This window comes from Boleophthalmus pectinirostris, unplaced genomic scaffold, assembly GCF_026225935.1.
Source record: "Boleophthalmus pectinirostris isolate CB_2022bp ecotype Guang Dong unplaced genomic scaffold, ASM2622593v1 HiC_scaffold_17, whole genome shotgun sequence".
NCBI classification, from domain to species: Eukaryota; Metazoa; Chordata; class Actinopteri; order Gobiiformes; family Gobiidae; genus Boleophthalmus; species Boleophthalmus pectinirostris.
The window spans coordinates 648,142-674,950 of NW_026571115.1; the positions used below are offsets into that span (position 1 = coordinate 648,142).

General features: G+C 39.1%; 1 protein-coding gene across 1 annotated transcript in view; it reads left to right on the plus strand.

The window, feature by feature from the left end:
- tmem104 (transmembrane protein 104) overlaps positions 1-26,809 on the plus strand; it is a 110,632-nt gene that overhangs the window by 65,035 nt on the left and 18,788 nt on the right. Inside the window, exon 9 of the mRNA XM_055152360.1 lies at positions 18,079-18,172. Within this exon, the coding sequence (XP_055008335.1) occupies positions 18,079-18,172 (94 nt within the window). The remainder of the gene's footprint in view (positions 1-18,078; positions 18,173-26,809) is intronic.

The window sequence follows — 26,809 nt, forward strand, 5'->3', positions numbered from 1 at the left end:
GCACCGGGAACAGGTCTGACTTACTGCCGGCAACGCAAACACAGCTCCTGCTCCGGTCATACAGGGACCGGACAGCCCTTAACAAAGAGCCCCAGACCCCATACTCCCAGAGCACCCCCCACAGGACACCACGAGGGACACGGTCGAATGCCTTCTCCAGATCCACAAAGCACATGTGGACTGGTTGAGCAAACTCCCATGAGCCCTCGAGCACCCGATGGAGAGTGTAGAGCTGGTCCAGTGTTCCACGGCCAGGACGAAAACCACATTGCTCCTCCTGAATCCAAGGTTCGACCATCGGCCGGATTCTCCTCTCCAGTACCCTGGCATAGACCTTACCGGAGAGGCTGAGGAGTGTGATTCCCCTGTAATTGGAACACACCCTCCGGTCCCCCTTCTTATACAGAGGGACCACCATCCCGGTTTGCCAGTCCAGAGGTACTGTCCCCAACCGCCATGCGATGTTGAAGAGGCGTGTCAGCCAAGACAGCCCCACAACATCCAGAGACTTAAGGTACTCAGGACGGATCTCGTTGCCACCAAGGAGCTTGCCAACAACCTCAGTGACTCAGTGACTTCAGCCAGGATGATGGATGAGTTCGCCTCTGAGTCCCCAGCCTCTGCTTCCTCCTCAGAAGACGTGACGGTGGGACTGAGGAGATCCTCAAAGTATTCCTTCCACCGCCCAACAACATCCCCAGTCGAGGTCAGCAGCTCTCCCCCTGCACTGTAAACAGTGTTGGTGAAGAACTGCTTCCCCCTCCTTAGGCACCGGAAGGTTTCCCAGAATTTCTTTGAGGCCATCCGATTGTCCTCCTCCATGGCCTCCCTGAACTCCTCCCAGCTCCGAGTTTTTGCGTCCGTGACTGCATGGGCTGCCGCACGCTTGGCCTGCCGGTACCCATCAGCTGCCTCAGGAGTCCCACAAGCCAACAAGGCCTGATAGCACTCCTCCTTCAGCCTGATGGCATTCCTTACTTCCGGTGTCCACCACCGGGTTCGGGGATTGCCGCCACGACAGGCACCACAGACCTTACGCCCACAGCTACGAGCGGCCGCATTCACAATAGAGGCTGAGAACATAGCCCACTCGGACTCCATGTCCCCAGCCTCCCCCGGAATCTGGGAGAAGCTCTCCCGGAGGTGTGAGTTGAAGATCCCTCTGACAGAGGGCTCTGCCAGACGTTCCCAACAGACCCTCACAATACGCTTGGGCCTGCCAGGTCCCTCCGGCTTCCTCCTCTGCCAGCTAATCCAACTCACAACGAGGTGGTGATCGGTTGACAGCTCAGCCCCTCTCTTCACCCGAGTGTCCAAGACACGCGGACGGAGGTCAGATGACACGATGACAAAGTCGATCATCAACCTCTGGCCTAGTATATAATACATAACAATAAAAATATATATTAATCAGTTAGTTGCACTTTAAAAGTCATTGTTTAGTAAATTTTAGACTTGTTTATTCCAGTTCTATACACAGTAGTTTTTTAGACCTAGTTTGATCCTGATATAGTCCTTGTCACATTATGCTCTTCTCTGGTTTTGTCCATGTTTAGTCTTGGTTTAATCCTAGTTTAGTCCTTAATTATATATTGACATGATTTTCCACATGTTAATGATGCCCAACCAGGAAGAAATATTAAAACTTCACCAAAATTGTCAAACAGGCTTTAGTAAAATATGTAATACAGTTGTGTTTACTACATTTTAGTGGTATTTTTAGTCTAACCTGTCACATGCACTTTGTTTGTGGATGAACTATAATTTAAAGAAAACTTTAAAAGACTTGGATTACTTCTAGAACACACCCATGCACCACAGTTTGAGATCCACAGAGATTCTCCCACTCATTCTTAATTAAATGACTTGTTTATTATCTGGGCATTACATTGGTTGCTTAATAGACACAAAAGCCTAAGATATTACCTATTTAGAATGTTCAAACAAAAAAAAAAAAGAAGAAAAACTTCACTTAAATTCTGGCCCAATCTACACTATGTACTGTCTGTCAAAGTCAATTGTGTCATTGTCTTGATGTGATTATTCTGATTTCTAAGCCTTATGTACAGTCAGGTATATATTTTTTCTTTTTTCTGAGCAGATCACATGGTCTTGGTCAAAAAGAATATTGACCTGGGAGGAGGCTCTGGTTTACTGTAGGAGAAACCACAGTGATCTGGCCATGATGACAGATGAGCACCAGCAGAGAATGGTCCAAGAGAGAGCCAATATGGCCGACACAGAGTTTGTTTGGGTGGGACTACTCTACGCTTGCTTTTTTGAGGAGTGGTTCTGGGTCAACAGTGACTGGGTCTCATCTGACAACTTAAACTGGGAAATCCGGATGCAACGCCACGGTTGTGATTTGTCTGACAGCAAAAAAATAATGAGAAGTGGGTAAAAAATAATCTTGGAGAGTGATATAATTTTGTTTGTACTTCCCGCTTTAGGGATAACCAACACAATTAGGGTCTGAGTAAAACAATACTGGTTGATTGGTTCAGCTGTATCAAGGGTTAGATAGCACTCCATACCTCTAATCTACTCCTCTTGACATTGAGACATTAGTCAGTATCAGAATAATTACACAGATCGTTATCTATGTTGTGGTTTTCTGCACAGTTGAGATTATTATATCAATATATGTTTTATAAAAATGGTTTTATATGTGTGATGTAGGTTTGGTTGTTTATTTGGTTGACTTTGTATTATTGTACTGTGTGCATATTGTTTTAGTAGCTGATTTACTATGAGAATAAAATTTGTATGAGAATTAAATCAGCTTTTGTGTTTCATTTCTGTTTTGGCTCTTCAACCAAAGAGAGTGACTAGCTATGAGTCACTCAGAAGTGGTTCTCCTGCCAAGTAAAGGGTCGGAAGGCTGACCTTTGTCCCAAAACAATTCTGGCATTTTTACCATCATTTAATAATTTAAATGTAATCCATTTGACTAAAAGGTTACTGTGACTTTAACGTTGTTCGACTTTGTACTGATCTGAAAGTGCCAAGAATTATGTTCAGAAAGAATTTGAAATGCCGGTTCTAAAATGGAGCTAATAACAGTAATGTTTTTAGTATTTATTAATAGTTAAAGGTACACTATGTAACTTTTCCGTTGAGGATCTTTCATCTGCTTGTTTCTATAGATATGTCATTGCTCCACCTGGAATGTTCCACAGTATGACATTAAACACCTCTACTTTACATTTACTCAATTACAGGTGGTTTTATAACTCCAAAACAGCTAGAAAAAACGGGCATTCTCAGCTTGCCTCTACACAGGTCGGACCCTAACTTGGTTGGCCTGGTTTGGTCTCCATGAAGATAGAAAGGTTTAATGCTATACTGTGAAACTTTCCAGGCAAAGCAATAACATCTCCACAGAGAAAAGAATTTGATGGACCCTCCACCAGAGAAGTTACACAATGCACCTTTGAATAGTCAAGATCTTTTGTCAGTAGAATTTGGGGTTTGAACATTATAAAGATGCTCCTTTTACATCCCCACCTTCTTTATATAATCACTGGTCAAAACAATACAGTATGACCTGGACTTTCTCATTGCATCGTAAGTAGTTAAAAAAAAAAGCCTGAGCCCATTGGTCCTGATTTGTGCTGTTTTATATTTGATGTTCTCTCTGTCAGCTTTGGTGCCAGAGCGTGAGAAGCAGCGAGGGGCCGTGCAGATGGCTTATTGCAGATTATCACTGCGGGGGGCGCTGTTATGACTGAGATCCACAGGCAGGGCGTCCACTCCAGACAGAGGAGGAGAGGCAGTGAAGGATGCGGAGAGGGACTAAAATACAGTGCCCTCTGCTAATGCTGGCACTGTTACCAAATATGGACAAAAAGTTGGTTTAAAAAAAAAAAAGGAGGCCACCACTGGTATGGAGATGTTATAGCTTTGTGTAGAATGTTCCACAGTGTAACATTAGAGTGTAACACAACCAGGCAAAGTTACAGGTCAGGTCTATGAAGAGGTAACGGACCCCTACCCCCACCTTATACTTTTAACTTTTGGACCTGTATAATTTTATTTCTAAATACCTAAATAGAAAAGCATAATTAACATAACCCATGTTGCCCTATGTTACCTACAATGTCTGAAATGGAAAGAATAGTGAGCTACTACCATTACTAGCTCTATTCACAAACGAAAACTATATTAAACATTTTCAAATTAATCTAAGTTACTTGTATGCATAGTTTAACTTTGCTGTTCAGAAACTACTGAAGGGTTAAAACGTTTAGTCTTTGAATAATTGGATGAGGTGCTTTATAATGCCCAGCCTTTGTAATGTCCTTCACAGAGTCCACCCTTCTACAAGTCTAAGTCTGAGTGCCCTTATCGCAGACTGGTAAATGGTGATTTTAGTCTGAAATGGCGCAGTGTGAATGTGCATGGTCCAAATGTGCTCCTGAAGAGCGATAAAAGAGCCGTGTAATGAACAGATAGGAGGCAAGTTGGAGGTGCCATGCATGTTTCTGGACTAAAGCTTTCTTTCAGCCGAGGGTCAGTGGGTCCAAGGACAATCGCATGTGGTAGACTCTAATGACTCCATAGTCCTACCCAGGCTCATGGGCCTGTTTAAGATTCAGACAGCTTTTGTGTAATGCGATATACTGTTCACGGGTTAGACTGAGAATGGAGGTACTAAGTCTTGGATGAAATTGCATTGTATTTTAAATCAAATCAAACTTTATGTATAAAGCGTTTTTCACACATTGCATGTAGCCCAAAGTGCATTACACAGAGTTTAAATAAATGTCGAGATGGCGCACAGCTCATGCAGCAGAAGGCTCCTACAGAGGAAACACTGGAGGTCCTAAAACTGATAAAACTATAAGAGTGAAAGTTGAATATAATATAACTTTTCAAGAAATAGGGTGTTGCTTGTCTGCATGGAGATGCTATTACTTTGCCTAGAATGTTCCAAAGTTTGGTATCTATCATCATGATAATAATAATAAAAAAAAGTCAGATTTACATTACATAGTGATAATAAAAACTTTCTTGCTGTCTTGGGGGAAACAAAAAATAAATTGAATTTGGGTGAAGTGTCTAGGCTAAGGACACTCAACCAGTTTTGCCACTGGCACCCCACTGTGGCACCTAGAATTTCCAGCCATCTCCCATCCAAGTACTAACCAGATCCAGCCCTGCTTAGCCTCTGAGATCTTGTAAAATCAGGCTTTGACAAGGAGGTTATGGTGACAAGCAGGCCAAGTTACACATCAGATCTGTGGAGAGGTTACAGAGAGCACTTCAAAATTACATAAGTTTTTGAGCAATAAAAACACATCTAACTAAATAACTGCTATATTCATTTAATGCCATATTGTGGAACATTCCTGGCAACACTATTACAGCTCCATGGACACAATCAGATAGCTAACATCCCACCAGAATTATGATATGTGTGTATTGCACCTTACTTATTTTTAGAATTTCTTCAGAATGCCATATTTGTGGGACTATATATTCTCTGACCCATGTCTCTGTAAGGTCTTATTCCTTGTTCTTGAGTCCAGCCATTGCAGTTTTTTTGGTCTGTCTTTTGGGACCAGATCTTAAAATGCACTGACCTCCGGTGCCCTCTGTCAAAACCCCAGATCCATTGCCTTCTTTTTAATTACATTCTGAATCTCACAAAAGCCTGATTGATTTCTTTATCTTCCCATTTACCACCATCACCCCCTCCCCCTTTTTTGCCCTATAGCTCACTTTTACAATAGTTTGGAGCAAAATCACCTTCGTCCTATTAAACCCAAGGCATATTATAGCTCTTCATCGCTTCCAGCATGTGTCCCTGCCCTGTCATAAATCTTCTCTGCTCGTAATTTAACCTGCGCCATGTGTTTTTTTTTTTTTTTTGAAGAGAAGAAACCCATATTGCGTTCTTGTAATTAGTGGGATGTCTTGAAATAGCAGTAGCGGTTTCAAAGTCACCCGAGCTGGAGCCAGTACGTTCTTATTGCTGTTCATTTTGATGTATGAGTTGACCTTTTCTTTCAATATGCAACATAAATGACTTTTGTGTTGGAAAACAGTGGCAACAGGTGGAGAGTTTGCAACAAGAGATGTGAAAGTTTTTAAACCACATCCTTTTATTGATAGAAGATCATTAAACATTGCATATTACACAAAATGTACTCAAGCTTTCAGCAATGTCATAATGTTATTACCTCCTCAAAACCATTCAACGACATTCACACGTTTGAACAACCCTGATTTATTAGGCAATGTACATCTCCAAAAGTAAAAATGCTCTGTTCCACCTTGTGATGTCATGAAGCTGTACTTTTCAATTTAACAGCTACCTTTTACCTTTTGTCCGGTACAGATTCAAAATTCCACAGCTGAAATCGTTCAAATGATTCTATGGTATATGGAGTTTAAAAGACCAAGGGGCACTTCCTGTATTAGAACGTGACATCACAAGGTGGAACAGAGTGTTTTCTGTTTGAAAGCAACATATGTGAATGAACCAAATTTGGGGTATGTTTTTGATAAGGAAACATAACAGAAAACGTTGTTCTTCAATAATTAGACTTTTTGCACATTCATAATTAGGACTGAAAGCAGGACTAAAGCTGGACTATATCAGGACTAAGAAAGCACTAAACATGGAATAAACCTGAACCACACCAGGACTAAACCAGGACTACTAAACCAGGACTAAACCAGGACCAAAGTAAGAGTACACCAAGACTACTAAAGCAGGACAAAACCAAGTCTAAACCAGGACTAAACCAAGACTAAACCAGTACTACTAAACCAGGACTATAACAAGACTGAATCAAGACTAAACCAAGACTGTTAAACCAAGACTATTAAACCAAGACTAATTAACTAATACTTCTAAACCAGAACTAAATCAGGACCAAACCAGGACTAAACCAGGATTTTGGAGCACTCGATCACTGCCTCCTTATGTGCCCTTATGTGATAAATATAGCTGCCCACTCCATGCATTACAATGACAAACACATTTTGACGTTTTGAATTTGGCTTTCTCCCTCGGGCCTTTCCTGTTTAGTTGCTGTCTTGTGGTCACTGAATCATTCGATGTTATTTCCGTCATAGGAGTTTGTCCGTATCTCCTGGGCCTTTACGACTGGTTTTACATTATTCTTTTCCTTTTTTTCGTGTATAGAGTCGCGGTCATGCTCCCTGCTGTGCTTCATCATATGTGTCATCAGCATGCAGCGATAAATAGACCCATAACTCCACATGCTAACCGCTAATACATCAATGCCTGGTGTAAAGTCAATGGGCTGGAGTTGGCCTGCAGTGTGCCACGAAATTCAGCTAAAATGGTGTTAAATGAGCACAGTTTACCTAAAAAATAATCTCAGGTCTAAAGAATGTTACAATAAGATTATTATGTTTGATTTTGAATGGTTTTGAAATGTGCTGGTCATTGTAAACCTGAATGATTGTTGGGTATGGGCTGAGAATAAAAAAAAAAAAAAAGTAATCCAAATAATGTTGTCAGAAGTATTGGAAATCAGATACTAATCAGTACTAAAACTAGATACTCGTTTAAGCAGGTATTCAGGTATTGAAACTGAAAAAAAAAAAAAACCAAAACAAAACACACAACTGGATAATTAGGGCCTTTTCTGAAAAGTTTCATCTTGAGTTTTATCTGAAAAAGTATAAGACTGCACTGTATAATAAAGAAACACCATTATTTTGTGTTTAAAATCACAATATTGTCTAAAAAATTGCTTTTAAAATTAACATTTTGGTATCAAAATTGGTATCTAGTATCAAGTATTGAGTCTGTTCTTTATTATAGAAATCGAGGTTGAAATTTTAGTATCATGACAACACTAAATCTAAATGATTTGTAAGCAACATGGCTGAGTTGCTGTCACTCTTACCTCTAAGCACGAAGGTCCTGGGATTTAAATCTCTGCCGTTCTGTTTTTTTGTTTTTCTCAATATTCATACCTGCTCAAATGTGTGTATTGCTATAAGTTTTAGTATCAATTGATTATTTTGTTTGTCAGCCTGAGTCCTGACCAATACTAATTCAAGGCCTGCAAATGGGTCCCCAGTCAGTGCACTGCGGTTACTCATTGCTCCTAACTCTTTGCCCCGGCGACATTGAAGGATGGGGCAGTGCAGAGGGCGAATTTCAACAAGCCACAAAGTTACCTTCACAGTTAGATAACCGGACACATTTGACCGGCTTTTAACCCTTTTATAACGCTGTTCATTCATCAAAAACATACATGGAGTCATATTTTGCTTCATACATGCTTGTTTGAGTAATCCTCTGTAAAAGCTCTTTTGCTTCTAAACCTTAAAAATACATGGTTTGAATTTTATCTGGATTGTTTTGTCTGAGGTAAAACTCCTGTTCAGTTTTAATGTCCGTAAATCTTTGCCAGACTCATTGGCAGAATTTGTTCCATCAGATCATGTTTATTACAACTGCATGTTTACAGTAACATCTCGAGACATGTTCTTTATTAGTTAAGATCATTCTTTCCCTATGGTAATTCCGTCTCCGGTCAATAGATGGAGCTCTTCATTATATTCTAAGATGAGGATCGCCAAAGCTGTTTAATGTCTTGTTTAATACATAGTCATTATTATACAGTAAGTTCTAAAAATGATACCAAACCAAAGGTACTCAAGAGCATATTTAAAGGAGCATTGTGAAGATATTATTGTTATCTGTAATGTTTCACAGTATGGTTTTGAACCTTTCTATCTTCATGGAGACCAAACCAGACCAAGGTACAAGAATGCCTGCTTTTCTAGACATTTTTGAGCTATAAAATCACCCATAATTGAGTACACGTAAGAGAGCTGTTTAAAGTCATGACAGAAAAGTGACATACCTATAGAAACAAGCAAACCAAACCAAAAAGTTACATCATGCACATTTAAGGGTAAACAACAGTACAAATAATGTGTGTTCTTCATGTGAGTTCTCATAAAAATCTTTAAAAAATTAATTCTGTAATCAGTTGATGGAAGGTTACCAAACAGTTTAACCTTTAGCTTCCTTAAAAACTGAAAATCATGAAGGCTTCTTCTCGATTGTTCACTCCATTATTGAAGGCCCATCCATCTCCAGTTGTACGTAGTTGGTTTTCTCCTGATTAATTTGTATGGGTGTTAATGAGGGACCAGCTCTGGCTCATTTCTTACCTCAGTCCCATCTCTCTGTCTGCAAACTCCACTGTCGTCATACGTTACATTTATACACATACACTTGGCTCTTAATTAAAGTTAAATGGTGCATGGTGTTGTAGATGTCTTTTTACTGGAGGCAGATGGAAGGAGTCTTTAATGATGACTGAAGGACTGGGTGAAGGCTTTTGAGGTTCAAATTTTTATGTTGTTAACAAGATGGCGGTTTTCTAGAGTGGTTTCGTAAGAAGTTGTGTAAGCGTAAAAAGAAAAAAAACCATCTTGGTCAAAACAAATTTACACCAGAATTTAAGGGCTTTTTAATGAGCTTGCAGGTAAAAACTAAATATTTTATCGGAAGTGCATTTTGTTTAGATAGTGACAACGGTTTTAGGGCTTAAAATGCAAAAATCTGAAACCACCCTCCAATGTAGAAAAGTTGAATACGCCCCGCCGTAGCGTTTCCATCTACACTGCCCAAGACGCAAAACTCTGATCAGATCTGCTTACATCACATACATCACCACCTAGCGTCACCATGTACCCGCCTGGCATGCATACCCAGTCGAATTCCACACACCTCTGCGCCACCGTATGCACACAGATTTCCTCCTGAAAATGCTCGTCTAAACATTGAATAAAAAGAAGACGCGACACCACTTTTGCATCTTCTGTTCAAACCATCATCATATAAACGTAGCCTAAGTTTCATTACACATTTTTTATTTGCTTTCTTTGTGGTTTTTTGTCAATTTTGTTAACCAAATCCCAGGCACTTTATTATGTGGGCAAGCGGGCAGTCCTGTGTATTTTCTGCAAATACAATTATAATACATTCATCAACATTCCCTGAGGGGTTTAAATCTAACTGAAAGCACTGCTCTCTGAAACTGTAAACTTTAAAATTATCTTTATTTTAACACAGTCTGACGAGATTGAACAGATTTCATTGGAACTACAACAAATGAGCTGATGATTTGTGCTAAAACAAGTACCTCTCAAATAATATTTGTAAAAATTATAAATATTATTAATATTATATACATTTATAAGTCACAAGCTAGTTTGCATTAGACAAAAGTTTTTCAGTTAGCCACTCACCTTTTTGTTGAAAATCAAACTTGTAAACAGAACCATACACGCTCGTATGGATCGTAGGCTCCTGAAAATGAGTTGTTTAAATAAATTTTGTATTTTTTCTTCAGTTCCAGGGCAGTTTTGTCAATAGAAGTGATCTTGATGAGTGCCTTAATTAATTAGTTAGTTAGTATTATATTTAAATAATATGTTTTGCCAGTTTGTGTCACCACAGTCTTCCTGTCTGTGACCGTAAAGAGGGATAAGTTAGTCCGTTTCTCATTTTTAGGAAACAATTGCAAAGCAAAAATATTGACTTGGAGTAGAGCAAGAAACGAGTTAATCAATTAATTGCAACAAATTGTGCTTTGAAATGGCTGACAGACATACTTCAGCCTATTTTAGTGTCAATATGGACAATTTTGTTTGTGAAAAACGGATGTCTGTGCTTTTCTTTCAACTGGATGTAACGAACGATTGATTTTCCGTCTTTTTCCGCTGTTGTTACGCTTTGTGACTATACATAACTGAAGATCTGCCTGTACCATCTGAAGGAGCTTGCATTTGGTTAACGTGCCACAGTTTGAGAAACAGTGTCCTACTAGTTTAACTAATCTTTCCAGCAGCATCCATCGCTTCATGTAAATATCTGTTGCAGCTTATTTTTTACACAAATCTCCTCATGTGTGTTCTACTGTGACAGGATTATCTCTGTCCAGGCTACCACATAGATTTAAGGCCCTTTTCCCCATTCAAATCCTATATCTACAAAACATATAGCATCTGTGCATGTATTTGACCTTTTGTAACCGAACGGAAAAATATGTCACGTTAATTAAATAAATGGGAGGCATACATTTGCAAAGCCACACATGTCCATATTAATCCTATCTCAATCTATTATTAATATTCTGTTTTTATCGTCTGAACAAATGGGGTTTAAAGATGGGAGCAGTGATTGGTAGATACCAATTGGGGGCATTGGTGTTTCATTGTGGGCAGTCACCATATCTAAGCCGTTTTAAGCTTTTCCACAAATTATAGCTCGCTGGAGAAGTTGGTCTTTACATTAAATTAAGCGTTTTTTGGTATTTTAAGATCTAGGTTTACCCTCCACATCACACTATTTTCTGATTTGTTATAATGTTGTTTCCTTATCAAATGTATGAATGAAACAAAACATAACTCCAGGCATGTTCTTGAGTTGGTAACATCATTGTAACATGGGTTTGAAGATCACTGGAGTCAATGTTTTGTAATGTAGGACCTTTAATAATATAATATCTACATGGGAGATTATATATATTGGGAGATTAGTCAATTCACATACTTGATCCAGACATTTACCGGGATGTTTCAGTACATTTCTGATGGACTGCGCAAAATATGGAATCAATGTTTAATTATCTGATCATTATCTGGTTAATCAAAAGAAAATCAATAGCTGTTTTTCATCTTATCACTCACCCGAGGCATGCCTGGGCCTGGTGTGATGCTAGTGTAATGGGTTAAGCGTACATCAACAAACGAGAGGGTCACCAGATAAAATCGCAAGCGCCAATGTCTGAACCCAGTCACAGGTAGCACTGGGGCAGATTTTGACCTATGAGCTTTGAGATTTGCAGTGGATTGAACTTCTGCCAGTTCAAAGTTTACAGTTGTTGTGTCTTTGGGCAAGATTTTCCCCTCACATTTAAATATTAATCAAACTTATCCAATGTTTTTTAGACACTCAGCGGAATCAGAATACACTAAATGGTTTGCAAGAACCCCGGAAGTTGTAGACCGCGCACCGGCCAATCAGCGAAGAGTTCTGAAGCCATGACAGGGTCCCTTTTTGTGGTACAGCACAACAGTAAAAAAAACAGTGAACGAACAACCCAAAACATGCTACAGGTCTCCAAGAAGAACAGTTGGTAGTCAAGGTAATTTAAATACAATCAATCATTGAACCTGCCCAGGGACTACAGGTGGAAATTAGAATTGATGCTACAACCTGGTACATGCATCTCTCCTGTTAAGATTAATGTAAACATTGTGCGTTGTCCCTGTCTCAAGTAAATAAATAAATAAATAAAGTGGTTGAGATGGATGTAGACGAGGACATACAGTCTGTGTTGGCAACGATTCCCGAGAACGAGGATATAAAGCTGGAACAAAGAGAATGTTTGGTGAAATTTATCAAGGGCCTTTCTTCCTACGGGATTTGGTAAAAGCTTAATATACCAGTTGGCCGGGTTATCGGCACTTTACATACGTCACGACCAAATAACAGAGATTGGTTAAATAAAAAAAGTACCTGCCTACCGTCGAGCAACAAATCCTAACACTGCGAGGTCAGATGGTTTCCACAAAGTGAAACTGGCCGATGAATCAGGCTAACTTTATATACCAGAGCACGTAAAAAATAACGTAACAATGACATGCTATTATCATGCATATTCGTTGTGGTTTTTATTTTCGGTGACTTGAATGAATGTCATAGATTCTTTGACTCTTTGACTACTGAAATAGTCCTCAAAAACTGTAGTATTGTAATAATTATCAGGTATACAGAGCTGTAAGTACATCAGTTGGGTAAAATTTTGGACGAAAAAAAAAAAGTTTCTCATACTAATAGGCCTTTCACAAGATTAATTTATGATTCTTGGGTGCAGCCCCAGTTTTGGAGGAGACTTTACTCAGTTTTGTGGGTGGTTCTCTCTTATTGACAGTTTGACACCTCTTCTCTGTCAGATGAGAATCTTTATAGTGTTTTCCACCATCCCAGAGCCTGATGCGTTTTAACCCATAAAGGAGGAAGGCGCTGGTCCGTACTTGAATCATCAGCGCTCTCTTGTCCTGGAAGCATTTGTTCTACTTTGTTGTGACATTTATGAAACCGAGCGTAAAACGTCTGCACTTTCTGTCTGCAAAGAAAAACAAGAGAACTGAATATGAGAGAAGAGATGGATGGAACTGGGACAAAGCAAAATATTAAATGAATAAATGCATCAGAGAGTGTCATGTTGCCATTCAACATCATGTTTCCCATTTGCTTGACTGTTTAGTTAATGTCTCGAGGTAGCTACATGTTGTATGTATTTCTGGTTTAAGTGTGATTTTTTACAATATTATGCTACTTATTTAGAATTTATATTTACCATGTATACAGTTTTTATTCTTCTTAATATATTGTGATGAGTGAGCTGCTGTGTCCAAATAATTTCCCTTGTGGTTCAGCAAAGTTTGACTAAGTCGAAGTTTGGATTGAAATAACATTTCACTAACTTATAAGGAGAAAATTAAAGCAGACTTATTATGCAAAATCGACTTTTCAGAGCTTTAAACTATGTTATAGGTGTTTTTACTTCTCAAAGTTATATTCAGAGTGATTCATGCACGTTTGAGCATGCATGAGTTATGGCGATGCCAGCTCCCATTGGGCACCACAGTTTTCTAACACAGAAATCAGCGGACTTCGTTTGAGATGAAAATTGTGATTTAAAATGTCCAAATTATAACATAATGATCCACGGGTGTCGTAGATTATACCTTTATAGCAAACACAAGCACTATATATCTTCTTTAACGTATTTCATGTTTTGATTTATACCTGCAGCTTTAAGCTATGAGATTCAAGACATCTGCCTTGTATCAAAAATAAATAAAAGAAATGTTAAATTAAAACAGAAACTTCCAGTGTAGTTTCCCTAACAACATAATAACGTGGTATTTTTCTACATTTTACTTAAAATTCACAAATTCGATTCAATTTCAACCAAGACATTTGCAAGAACCTTGTAACTCATTAATTGCTTACTATATCTGATCTAATTTGTATGCGTTGCTAGCTCTACTCATCTTCCCTTTTGCTCTATTTGGACTCGAGTAGTTAAACATATACTAAAGGCCGGCCATCTTTATGGTTATAGAGAAGTTAATGGCCAAATTGTGGTTGATTCTTGGCAAAGAAGTACAATCTCCATGGACAGGCAGACCCCTCCACTAGAAAAGTTACACAGTGCACCTTTACTGTAATAATAACAGTTTTATAGATTTGTTAGTTAAAATTTTGTGCTACTGAATTTCAACCAAGACATTTGCGAGAACTTGTTTAGCCCATTAATTGCTCATTACATCTGATCAAATTTTTGTAAAGTGGATATCAATATCGCCCCCTAGTGGTCTTTTTATGCATTGCTGGGTCCTCTCATCTTCCCTTTTGCCCTGTTTGGACTCGAGTAGTTAAACATATGCTAAAGGCCGCCCATCTTTATCCAATTAGCTCCTTCAGTTTTCATCTTTGGCTTCACACCAGCTGCTTAACAAACCATTTCCAACCATCTGACTCCACTTCCAAGTCCTCTAAATCTCCTAACCACAGACGTGAACAAATGTCTTTTTAAACAAATCTCAAAGTGAAAGCGTTTGAGCCCTACCATTCGCGGCTAAAATACTGCGCCTGGGTTGTCAGTCATTAATCCCACTCACTTTTCAGACCCATCTTTCTCCATAATGGTTCATTCGTTGCTGGAGATGGCTACGGTAGATTTATGCGCTGGCTCTGGGGCTGCTCCGAACCAGGCCGAGGCAGATGGTAATAAGTTAATATATAGACACACACCACACAGCCACTATTCAGCAGAATTAGGGGCGATTATTCCTGGCCCTTCCCTCCCACTGATGCCCAGCTGTCCGTGCAGGCCAGAACAAAGTTAGGGCCGGACTCAAGCTGGGGTATAACTGTGGATTCAGTGCCGTGTTACGCTCATAAAACATTCGGAGGAGGTGGAAAAATCAACTCCGAAAGGCCAACGTGAAAGTTAAATCAGGACTTCCCTTGCAAACTTTTTAATGTCCCGTATATGGATTATTATGTAGGGCTTTTTAGATTGGGTAATAAAATGTAAAGCGCTACAAAGCAGATAAAATATAAGCAGTGGGAAGAGTTTGCAACCGTAAGCCAATTTAAAGGTGCGTGTTTGTAACTTTTCTGGAGCAGGGTATGCCAGCGTTTCGTTTCTGTGGAGATGTGATGGTTTTGCTTGAAATATTCCATAGTAAGGCATGAAATGAATCTATCTCCATGGAGACTAGCAGAGTTAAAAGTCAGATCTGTGAAGAAATGACCCTTGTCATAGTAAGAACCAATAAAACACCTGTAGTTGAATAAATGCCAAGTAGATACCTTTAATGCCTTACTGTGGAACATTTAAGGCAAAATAGTAACAACAATGTTCCATGGCAGAGATTAAACCTATCTATCTCAAGGGAGACAACCGTAGGTGACACTACAGGTCAGATCTGTGGAGAGGCAAGCCTATTCACAGAGAGAATGCTTGTATTTTTGAGCAAAAGAAACACCTGTATTGAATAAATGCTAGATATATGTGTTTAATGTCGTACCGTGGAAAATTTCAAGCAAAGCAATAACATCTCCATGGAAACAAGCAGGTGGCAGACCCTCCTCCCAAAAAGTTGCACCATTCGCCTTTAAGTTAAAATCTAGTTGCAACAGTTTAAACCAAAGAAAAAAAAGACTCCACTCTCTCTAGATTATGGTGTTTTTATTTTTTAAATTTTGAACCCACAATTATCACCTTGGTTTAATTTTTTTTTTTACAGAATTGCAAAATACAGAGCTGTGGGTGGGGATAGGTGATAGGTGCAAACTGATTTATTTTTTTGAGTCTTGAATACAGGATAAAACAAGATTACTCAACCATGCATGAAGCAATCAATCAAAATACAACTGTAGATGAGGGAAAGAGCAATTATAGTGAAATTGTGTAGTCATCTGTGTGGAAATTTGAAATTAAAAAAAGAACAGAAACTTCCAGCATCGTCTTCCAAACAAGAAAAAAAAAAATCTGCCACCTGCTTGACCTCTACTATTATAACCTCTTTTTAATTCTTCACATTGCAAAGTAGAGCAGTAGTAGCAGAGTGGTGGGCAGGGACAGGGGATAGGTGCAAACAGATTTAATTTTTTTTGAGCGCTCAAGCCTTGAATACAGGACAAAACAAGATTATTCAAGCATGCATGAAACAATCAGTCTAAATACAACTGTAGATGAGGAAAGAACAATTATAACGAAATTGTGTAGACATCTGAAATTACAAAAAAGAACAGAAAATTCCAGTGCAATCTTCCAAACACAAAGAAAAAAAAAGGCTGCCACTTGTTTGACCTCTACCATTGTCAACTATTTAAAGTTTTTCACTGAATTGCAAAGTACAGAGCTGTGGGCGGGGATGGGTGATAAGTACAAACACAATTTTTTGGAACACTGAAGCTTTTGAATGCAGGACAAAACCAGATTACTCAAATGTGCATGAATCTAAATACAGCTGTAGATGAGGGGAAATACAATTATAACCTAACGTCCCGATACATAAAAGTTGATTTACTGACTGTGTATATTTTATAAAGTAGTATAGAGTTTCTCCCTGCCATCTTCTACAGTGTAAAATGTCTAAATTGTTGTCTGAAGAGAGAGCCTGGAGGCAGCTGCTGTTCAGATGAAACTCTTTTCTCTGTTTCCTGTCTGTGAGATCAGACCAGGGAAGTGATGCATGATGGGAAACTGTCAGACCTGCTGCCCGGGATTGTACTGTTAAATGACTCGGCAATGTCAATGGATGTTCCAACATGACAAATGATACAAAGCATGCCCAGAGTAGAAAAGAGCACGTGGGTTAAAGCTACCATCTGTAATTAGACTGGCAGACCCACCCCTGTCAAATACAAATACACTTGCAGGTAGTAGGTTTAAGGGTCCTATATGATGCTATTTTCTGATCTAATTTATCATGTTGTTTTTCATTGACTCAGGTTTCACAGACAGATCCTACATATTTAGACCAAGTTCTTTTCTCAAATGGAAAACATGTGGCAATACAGGAAGTGCTCCATTGTGTTTTAAAATTCCAACTCCTTCAATAGAAACATTTGGATAATTTCAGTCCCGGAATTGCCAATCTTTATTGAACAAAACTTAAAAAGTAGCTGTTAACTTGAAAACTACCTCTACATGACATCACAAGGTGGAAGAGAGCATTTTTGAGCTTTGGAGACCAATAAACCAGGATTACTCAAACATGAATGTGTGAATGAAACAAAACTTCAGATATGTTTTTGATGCGGTAACAACATTACATCATGGCTTAAAGCTCAGAAGAATCAGTTTTGTGTAATATTGGACCTTTTAAGTAAAGTAGAGATGTTCAAATCAAATACTAATTTTATAGACCACAATTCAGGTTTGCATTTTGTTTTGGTCTCAGGCTAGTTATCCAAGCAGAAAGCTCCTCACTTTGGTTTGTGGGATCCTACGACTAAATAAAGTTTGCTATAAGCTTTGTATAATGACTCTGCTCTTACCTCTTACCAGAGAAGTTACACAGTGTACACAATCCACAACCTGCTTGACTCCATGTTTTTGTCCATGTTTTCCTGAAATGTTCTACAGTATGGCATTTAATCTAACTATCTCCATGGAGACAAACAGGACACCTCACCAGGCCAAGTTACAGGTCAGGTCTGTGGAGAAATTGGTCCACCCATTGTTAGTAACGCATGCTTTTGCTGAAGTTTTGAGCGATAAAACACTTGTATTTGAATAAATGCAAGATTTATTGATATAATGCTATACTGTGGAACATCCCAGGCAGAGTAATCCCATCACCATGGAGACAAGGAGATGGCAGACTTTCCACCAGAAAGGTTACACAGTGCACCTTTATAGATAATACCCATACAAGATTTATTTGTTGTCTAGGCTCCAAGAAAAATTATGCCCTCCTTTAATGCAGATAAATCTCATTCTTTCTAAATGTTTCTTTTTATGTGTTTTTTTTCCTCAGGCTGTGTTCACTTTGCTGTTGGGACCCTTCACTTTCTTCAACGCTCAGAAGACCAAATATCTTCAGATCCTCACCTCTCTCATGCGCTGGATCGGTAAGAATTTTAATACTTGACTTTCATATAACACTAATGCAGTTTTGTAGTTTAGACTCTACACACATAAAATACACAAAATACATGGGATTCTCGTATTAGTCTGTTCATATTTCAGTCTCTCTCAAATGTCAGTGCCCCTCGATGGGAGTAAAAAATGCTCTGTCAACTGAAGCTTGGCATTACATTAATCGCAGATCTCATCACAATCACAGTCTCATAACTTACTGGAAAGAAAATGCAGTTAGAAGTTTTCCCAAACTGTTTATCTCCTGTACTCGGAATGTGATCCTTTTTACATTGACTTTGTGTTGATCCGTGGCAAATATATCGACTTAACGTTCAGTATATGTTAGGTGGAACAATTTTTGGGGGTCAATATTTATCAGAGGGACAGTTTCTTTCTTTTACTGGACAATTTTTGTTTATTTTTCTGTATTATTATAGAGATTTGAGCTGTAGACGGTTGAAACATGAACTACTATGACTCACAAACTGAAGGTACACTGTGTAACTTTTCCCTTGGGCGTCCGTCACCTTTTTGTTTTTATGGATATGTCATTACTCTGCTTAGAATGTTCCACAGTATGACATTAAACAGGTCTGCCTTACATTTATTCAATTACAAGTGGTTTTATAGCTCAAAATCCCTACAAAAACAGGGATTCTGACTGTGCACGGGGTCGCCTCTTCACAGATCTGACCTGTAACTTGGTCTGTTTTGGTCTCCATGAAGATTGAAATGTTTAATCCGTACTGTGAAACATTCCAGACAAAGCAATAACATCTCCATGAAGATGATGTTATACTTTGCTGGCGACGGACCCTCGACCAGCAAAGTTACACAATGCACCTTTAAGAGTTGCATTCTGTTATTTATTTATTGCAGTTTCATATTACAATTTTATATATTTATTCTGCTCTGTGGTTTGGTTTCACTGTTATTGTTTATCACAGTACATAATGTGTTTATTGTGACAGGCCTAGGAAACATCACAGAAACCTTTCCTGAATAGCTTTAGAACAGAGGTCTTCAACAGGGAAGAAGTCTTTGGTTGATTAGACTTTTTTTTTTCTTGAAGAATGAGGATGAACTGGTTTTCAGGATGTTCTGTCTGTATGCTCCTTCATCACATCTGTTTCTCTCTTCATCCCCTCATCTCTCGCTCCCTGTCAAACTGCAAACACGACTACAAGGATTTTGTTTCTTCTAGGCTAAATGTGAAGAGTTCTGTTACAGCTTCACTTTTACACATACTGGAACTTAAGCTTCGCAGGTACTATCACACATCTGGAAGGGGCCATGCAGCTTCATTCTCCGGGCACATTAACGAGGCTCTGAAGTCCGCAGTCCCCAGCCAGCTTTCTCTCTACCTGGGGAGCCAACAGGAGAGGAGAGGGGAGTCATGTTTTTCCTCTCGCTCCTCAGATCAGAATGACCGGAAAAGTTCAGTGCCCCAAAATATTAAACTCTTGTCTGTGTGCACTGTGGCCCCTCTCTCGTTTAATCAAAGTGTGAAAAAAAGAATTCACACTTAGAGCCCTTTTTCCGTGATGCCGTTGCTCCATTGATCTGTCCTTCCCAGAGTCATCACGAGCACAGTTATACTTCAGGCCTGAATTAGCTTTGGTCAGACTCAGGCTTATTTCTGTCATGGAACGAATTGACGCTTAAACTGGAGATGGAGCTAGGTTCAGCTCAGGATTTCAGGATAACCCTAGACCTGTTAAGCGACTTCAGTGGAATACCCCCCCTAGTATTAAATGTACGATAACAAGAGTAGCTGTTTATACAAGACACTAAGCCCAATTTATTATAAAACACAATTGTATGCCATTTATATATAGTAGGGGTCCCTGCTCCAGCTCTCCATCAGTTTGGAGGTCCCTGGCCTGAAAAATATTTGAAGACTTGATTTAGAATGATGTTGAGCTGTATCGGAACAAGTATAAGAGCACATAGACTAGTGTACACCCATGGACCACTATGGAACCTACCTGGACCACTGAGGGATTACACACATATAAGACCACATGGGAATAGAAAAGAAAGTACGATGATTTAATGTTGAAAATCACATTGTATTGTATAAAAAGAGCAATTTTTAATTGTCATTGTGGTATTGGAATCGGTATTTTCTTCTTAGTAGTTGAAATTTTAATATTGTGATAAAACTTTTACATAACCAGTAGTCTGTTTATTTAAACTTTTTTGCATAGCTCTGTATTTCCCAAACATTTCTGCTGCCTTCCTCTTTTCCTCTAGCCCAGTTTTTGGCCTAAATCAGCGCCCATAGTAAATTCCTTGTCTCCGGCCACTCCACATTTCCATTTGGTGTCCTTTATGTCGGCCGCCTCTGTCCATCACTCCGCTCGGCTCTTTGATTCTCATCCGTCAGCGGGACAGTCCTGACAGGCCCTTCTGATTGGAGCGTCAGTCACATGGAAAAGTCCCCAGTAACCCCCCTGTTCCCCACTTTATTTGGTTTTGTATTCAAACCTCGGCAGCACAATCACACCATCGCCATTTGGAGAATTGCTCTTTTCATATTTGTTTAGACCTGGGGAGGGATAGTACAGTGCCTTTTGCTAGCATTGGCAACCTGATTTGATTTTAGGTGATGTAGGTATAACTCTGTGTTGTTGTTTTGGAAAGTTTATGACCCCAAGATTGGCCTAAAGCTTCTCATTTTCTTTGTTTTAATTAAAAATCTTATATTATGCAGCTTTTGAGCTGTAAAGCATTATAATGTTGTTACCTCCTCAAAAACATACCCGGAGTTGTATTTTCCTTGATTCACACATGTCTGAGTAATTCTACATTATTAGTCTGTCATTTCACAAGCTCAAAATGAGCCGATCAGATCAGAAAATTGCTTAATATGCAGCAGCAGCTGTAGCAGTAGTAACAGCGGAAGTAGCAGCAGCAGCAGCAGTAGTAGCAGCAGTAGTAGTAGTAGCAGCAGCAGCGGCAGTAGTAGTAGTAGTAATATCAGTAGTAGTAGTAGTAGTAGTAGTAGCAGCAGTGGCAGCAGTAGTAGTAGTAATAGCAGCAGTAATAGCAGCAGTAGTAGCAGCAGTAGTAGTAGTAGTAGTAATAGCAGCAGTAGTAGCAGCAGTAGTAGTAGTAGTAGTAGTAATATCAGTAGTAGTAGTAGTAGTAGCAGCAGTAGTAGTAGCAGTAGTAGTAGCAGAAGTAGTTTCAGTAATAGTTACAGTAGTAGTAGTAGCAGCAGTAGTAGTAGCAGTAGTAGTAGTAGCAGTAGTAGTAGCAGAAGTAGTTTCAGTAATAGTTACAGTAGTAGTAGTAGCAGCAGTAGTAGTAGCAGTAGTAGTAGCAGAAGTAGTTTCAGTAATAGTTACAGTAGTAGTAGGAGGAGCAGTAGTACTCAGTTATTTTTAAATTTACTCTGTCATGCCTAGTAGTAATAATTTGTTGTCAGTGTAAAATAATAATAATACATTTTTTTAGATATCTGATCAATCAAAACTACTTAAATGCAATATACTGTATATGTAGGATATTTGTACATGTACTTTGAATGACACTAGTACTCTGGCTCACCCATAGCCCTATCCGATGTCCCTGTCACCGCTGTTCACCTCTCACTGTCACATCCAAAATGGCCTCTACATCCAGGCTTCAGGAGGACAGGGATTTAGTGATAAGCCCCGAGGATTTCCTATATTTTAGTTAATGCTTCAAATCCAATGGAGAGAGGAGGATTGTTGTGACCAATAGGGGGTTTGTTGTAACAGTATCAGGCCGGCTCAGATGATGAACACTGATCTGCCTGTTATCGGTGATGGAGGTGCCTTAAGCCGACAGCAGACACTTAGGTCCTTTACTGATGTAAGATTTTGTTTTTTTATTTCCAGTTTTTGATTTAAGTTCACTGAGATTGCATTTATTTGACAATACCATGCTTTCAGGGAGACTTAAAAGAGCCTCATTCATGTATTTCAGTAAAATTTGTCTTGCACCGGTACAGACATGTTGTATAAGCAGCTCTTGAGGTCAAAAAAAGTCCACTGTGTACTGTCTAATTTTGAAGCGTTTTATTGTCTTATAACCAGGAAGTGCTTGGTTAGCATGTCTGTTATTGTTAGCTTAATCTTTGAGAGCTTTAATTCTGACTAAAAAATAATTCCGTTTTAAAAAGACCATGTAAACACTTAATTCCTAATGAAAATTATTATTCAGAATTAAAATTAATTCCGAAATAAGTGGGTGGTTTATTCAGATTTTAAAGCCAAATTCATTTATTCCTCGATCATATATAATAAAAAAATAAAATAATTCAGGTTCATGCCCGTTGAGTCACTCTTCTGACGCAATCCAGACGATCTTGGATGCTCTGCTTTTTTGATTTGCGTGCGGGATTTGGGAGTGGGCTGAGGTAGAGCAGCTGTTCACTCAGTTTGTCTTCTTCCTCCCTTCTCCAACTCTTTTCCCTTTTCCTGACATGGGTAAAACGTGATGATATAATTCTTCTTCGGGTCGGCCTAAATACATTTCTGTCCAATCAGAACTCTTCCCCACCCCCAGACGTTGAGCGGAATTAAATAAAGACGATTTAACATGTCCATGTAAACCTCAATTCAGAATTATTATTTCCATGTAAACTTGAAGGAGAATATTTTAATTCCAAACTAAATCGGAATTAAAAAACATCATGTGACGTGGCCTGTGATGGCAAAATTCAGCTCTGGCCAACCATAGCATTCTTACCACCTCACAGTTATGAGTCATTGGTTTCAGTCACACAAAGCAGCTTACATATTCTCGTAAATTGTCCCTCGAGTCGAATTATTTGCACACCAATCTTAACAGACCTTATTGGTGGACCTGTGACATTTTACACAACTTGATTTACATATTTTTTAACAGCAAAACTTTTTTCAAATTCTACACTGAAGTGGATGGGATTCCCACTTAAAGTGCCTGTATTATGCTATTTTCTGATCTGTTATAATGCTCTACCCTGATTCATCAACCCGTTTCACTACGCAGAAACCGTCTGACCTGGCAGTACCTACCGACGGTAGGAGGGTACTTTTTTATTTAACCAATCACTGCTATTTAATGATGACATATGTAATGTGCCACTAACAGGGCTCCCCAATCCCGTAGGAAGAAGGGCAATAACATCTTTCCCCTTGATAAAATTAACCAAACATTCTCTTTGTTCCGGCTTTAAATCCTCGATCTCAGGAATCGTTGCCAACACAGAATGTTTGGCTCTTCGCTGATTGGCTGGTGCCCGGACTCCTGCAAACCATCTAGTGTATTCCGATTCCTGACCTAGTCGCTGGAGAGAAATGAAATTGAGAAACATGTGATGACAACTTTCGGTGTAGTTCCCAATACTGGGCTCTCCGACCGACTGTGATAAAACCCACTGAAGTAAATGTAATCAGTGGTAAAATGAAGCCTGTAGAGCGGTAAAATGGTGCCCTCATCTCTTCTAATCGCATGTACTCAGTGTGCTTGGAGTTGTGCATCAGTGGGGAAGTGATGAAAAATGAGGTACGGTTGTAACTGTTGATTAGCCGAACACAACGGAACGCTACAATGACATGGAGGTGAAGAAAACCGGGCCAATTTCTCATGTTTCCTAGATTTTGTCAGACTTACTACCACGAACAGAACCCGCCGGAAGTTGTCATTTCGATGTCGCTAACTTGCTCATTTTTAACTACTTGAAATTTCTTTGCATTGACAGGCGTAATAGACTCACATATTCTGCCACTGGCCCTCAGCACTTCCAATTACTCTTTCGACACTTCCTCGTTTACATCCCGGTATCGATGAGTCTATTTAATGAGGCGTTCGAGTTCCTGTTCAAATGAGCTCTTGGGTGAATCGGGTTGCGTTCGCCGTTCTCATTACTGGTCAGTTTGAATCCATAGTCATTTCCTTAAGCTGGTAATTACGTCCCGACTTGTTTCAGTTTACCTTTAACCTCCTATTTACGGCAACAGCTCAAGCCGATTGGTTAATTAGCAAAGGTTGCATTCCACAGATGTTGGTGTTTAAATGAAAATTCTGTCCCATGATGCCTCGCTCTCCCATATTATCTCTCTCCAGATGTTAAGGGCTTGTTTACACTGTTGACCTATGCTATGTAATAATCCCATTCAATTGATATGAATCTGCATGAATTTTAATTAGAATTAGTTTTGGGGTCAGTGTGAGGGCAGTGTTTATCCTGTTCACTTTATCTCCAGATTATGCAATGATACACAAAATACTATATGAGCTGTTCACTACTACTACTGCTACTACTACTGCTCCTACTGCTCCTACTACTACTACTACTGCTACTATTACTACAACTACTACTACTACTGCTCCTACTGCTCCTACTACTACTACTATTACTACTACTACTACTACTACTACTGCTACTACTACTGCTCCTACTGCTCCTACTACTACTACTACTGCTACTACTACTACTACTACTACAACTACTACAACTACTACTACTACTACTACTACTGCTACTACTACTGCTCCTACTGCTCCTACTACTACTATTACTACAACTACTACTACTACTGCTCCTAGTGCTCCTACTACTACTACTGCTACTATTACTACAACTACTACTACTACTACTACTAATGCTCCTACTACTGCTCCTACTACTACTACTACTACTACTGCTACTGCTACTATTACTACTGCTACTGCTACTGCTCCTACTGCTGCTGCTACTACAACAACAACAACAACTTCTGCTACTACTGCTACTACTACTGCTACTACTACTACTGCTACTACTACTGCTACTACTACTATTACTACTGCTACTACTACTGCTGCTACTACTGCTACTGCTACTAATACTGCTGTTACTACTGCTACTGCTCCTACTACTACTACTGCTGCTGCTACTACAACAACAACAACAACAACTTCTGCTACTACTGCTACTACTACTACTGCTGCTACTACTGCTACTGCTACTACTGCTATTACTGCTATTACTGCTGTTACTGCTACTGATACTACTACTGATACTACTACTACTGCTACTACTACTATTACTACTGCTACTGCTACTGCTGCTACTACTGCTACTGCTACTAATACTGCTGCTACTACTACAACAACAACAACTACTACTGCTACAACTGCTACTACTACTACTGCTACTACTGCTATTACTGCTATTACTGCTGTTACTGCTACTGATACTACTACTGATACTACTACTACTGGTCCTGCTACTACTACTACTACTGCTACAACTACAATTACTACAAATACAACAACTACTACTATAACTACTATTACAACAACAACTAGTACTACAACTACAACAACTCCTCCTCCTCCTACTACTACTACTATTACTACTACTACTATTACTACAGATAATGTATTGATACTTTGCAGCTGATGTCATCGAAGGTGTGATGCTAACTAAAAGCACTGCTTTGTCTGAAGCTCTGTTATTCAAGTTAGACTTTAATCTGAGCTTTATTTTAGCACAGTCTGACCAGAAAGTAGGGCTGGGCGATATGGATCAAAAAATATATCTCGATATATTTTGCTATATCTCTATATACGATATATATCTGTTATATATCTGTCTATATATGTTCAAGAAAAAATAACCCCCTAAAACTGAAAACTGCAAAAACAAATCTGCCAATTCCACAAGGTCTTTTTTTTATTTTTATTGAAGTGTAAGAGGTAGGCAGTTCATACAGGAACATTTAAGATTACAAAAAATAATAATTTAACTGTAAAATAAAAGAAATAATACATATTTCTTTCTTTTCATTCATAAATAAAACAACTCAACACAAGCTTATCTTTGCATTAACTCTGTTATCCAGAACCAGAACCATGAGCTCATTTAGCAGAAGAAGCTCAGGATGTTCCTTATTTTAACAGATCCATGTTATTATCCAGCAGTAAGGAGCTCTGAGGTTTAATCCCACAATCCACTGCAGATCAAACCCAACGTTTCCAAACACTATTGTACAAGTGACACTGCAGCAGATTATTCATTAAAATCTTCTGCATAAATAAACTTTACATTGCTAAACTTTACAATATATAAAGCATAACGACTCTAGAGCCACATCAGCCCGTTCGAGATAATGTGTTTAATGCAGCTTTGCGCACGTGTGTTTACATTTTACAGAAACGAAACTTAAGCTCATGGCTCATTTGCATAAACAGCACTTCTCATGCAGCTCAGCTCGTTTAGCTTCTTTCAGACTAAAGGACGTGACTCGGTGGAATATGAGGATGTGCTGCTGATGGTTTTGTCTGTAAATGGTGGAAAAGGTTCGTGGGGCTTGAAGCTTTTCACTGGCACCAACTTTCGGCATTCAGGGCGATAGTGAGGAGTGAGTCAGGGAGGTGCGTGAAATAAGCTAAATCAAAATTATATCGATACATACGATATGTCAGAATTCATATCGAGTTTAAAAAATATCTCGATATATTTAAAATATCGAGATATCGTGCACCCCTACCAGAAAGAGCTGATTTAGTTGGAACTGCAACAGGTGAGCTGATTTGTGCTGCCATGGATGTCACAAACAAGCTAACATTATCCAATTATGTTTAGTTTTTTAGTTTTTTTCAGTTTGTCTCTCTCACCTTTTAAA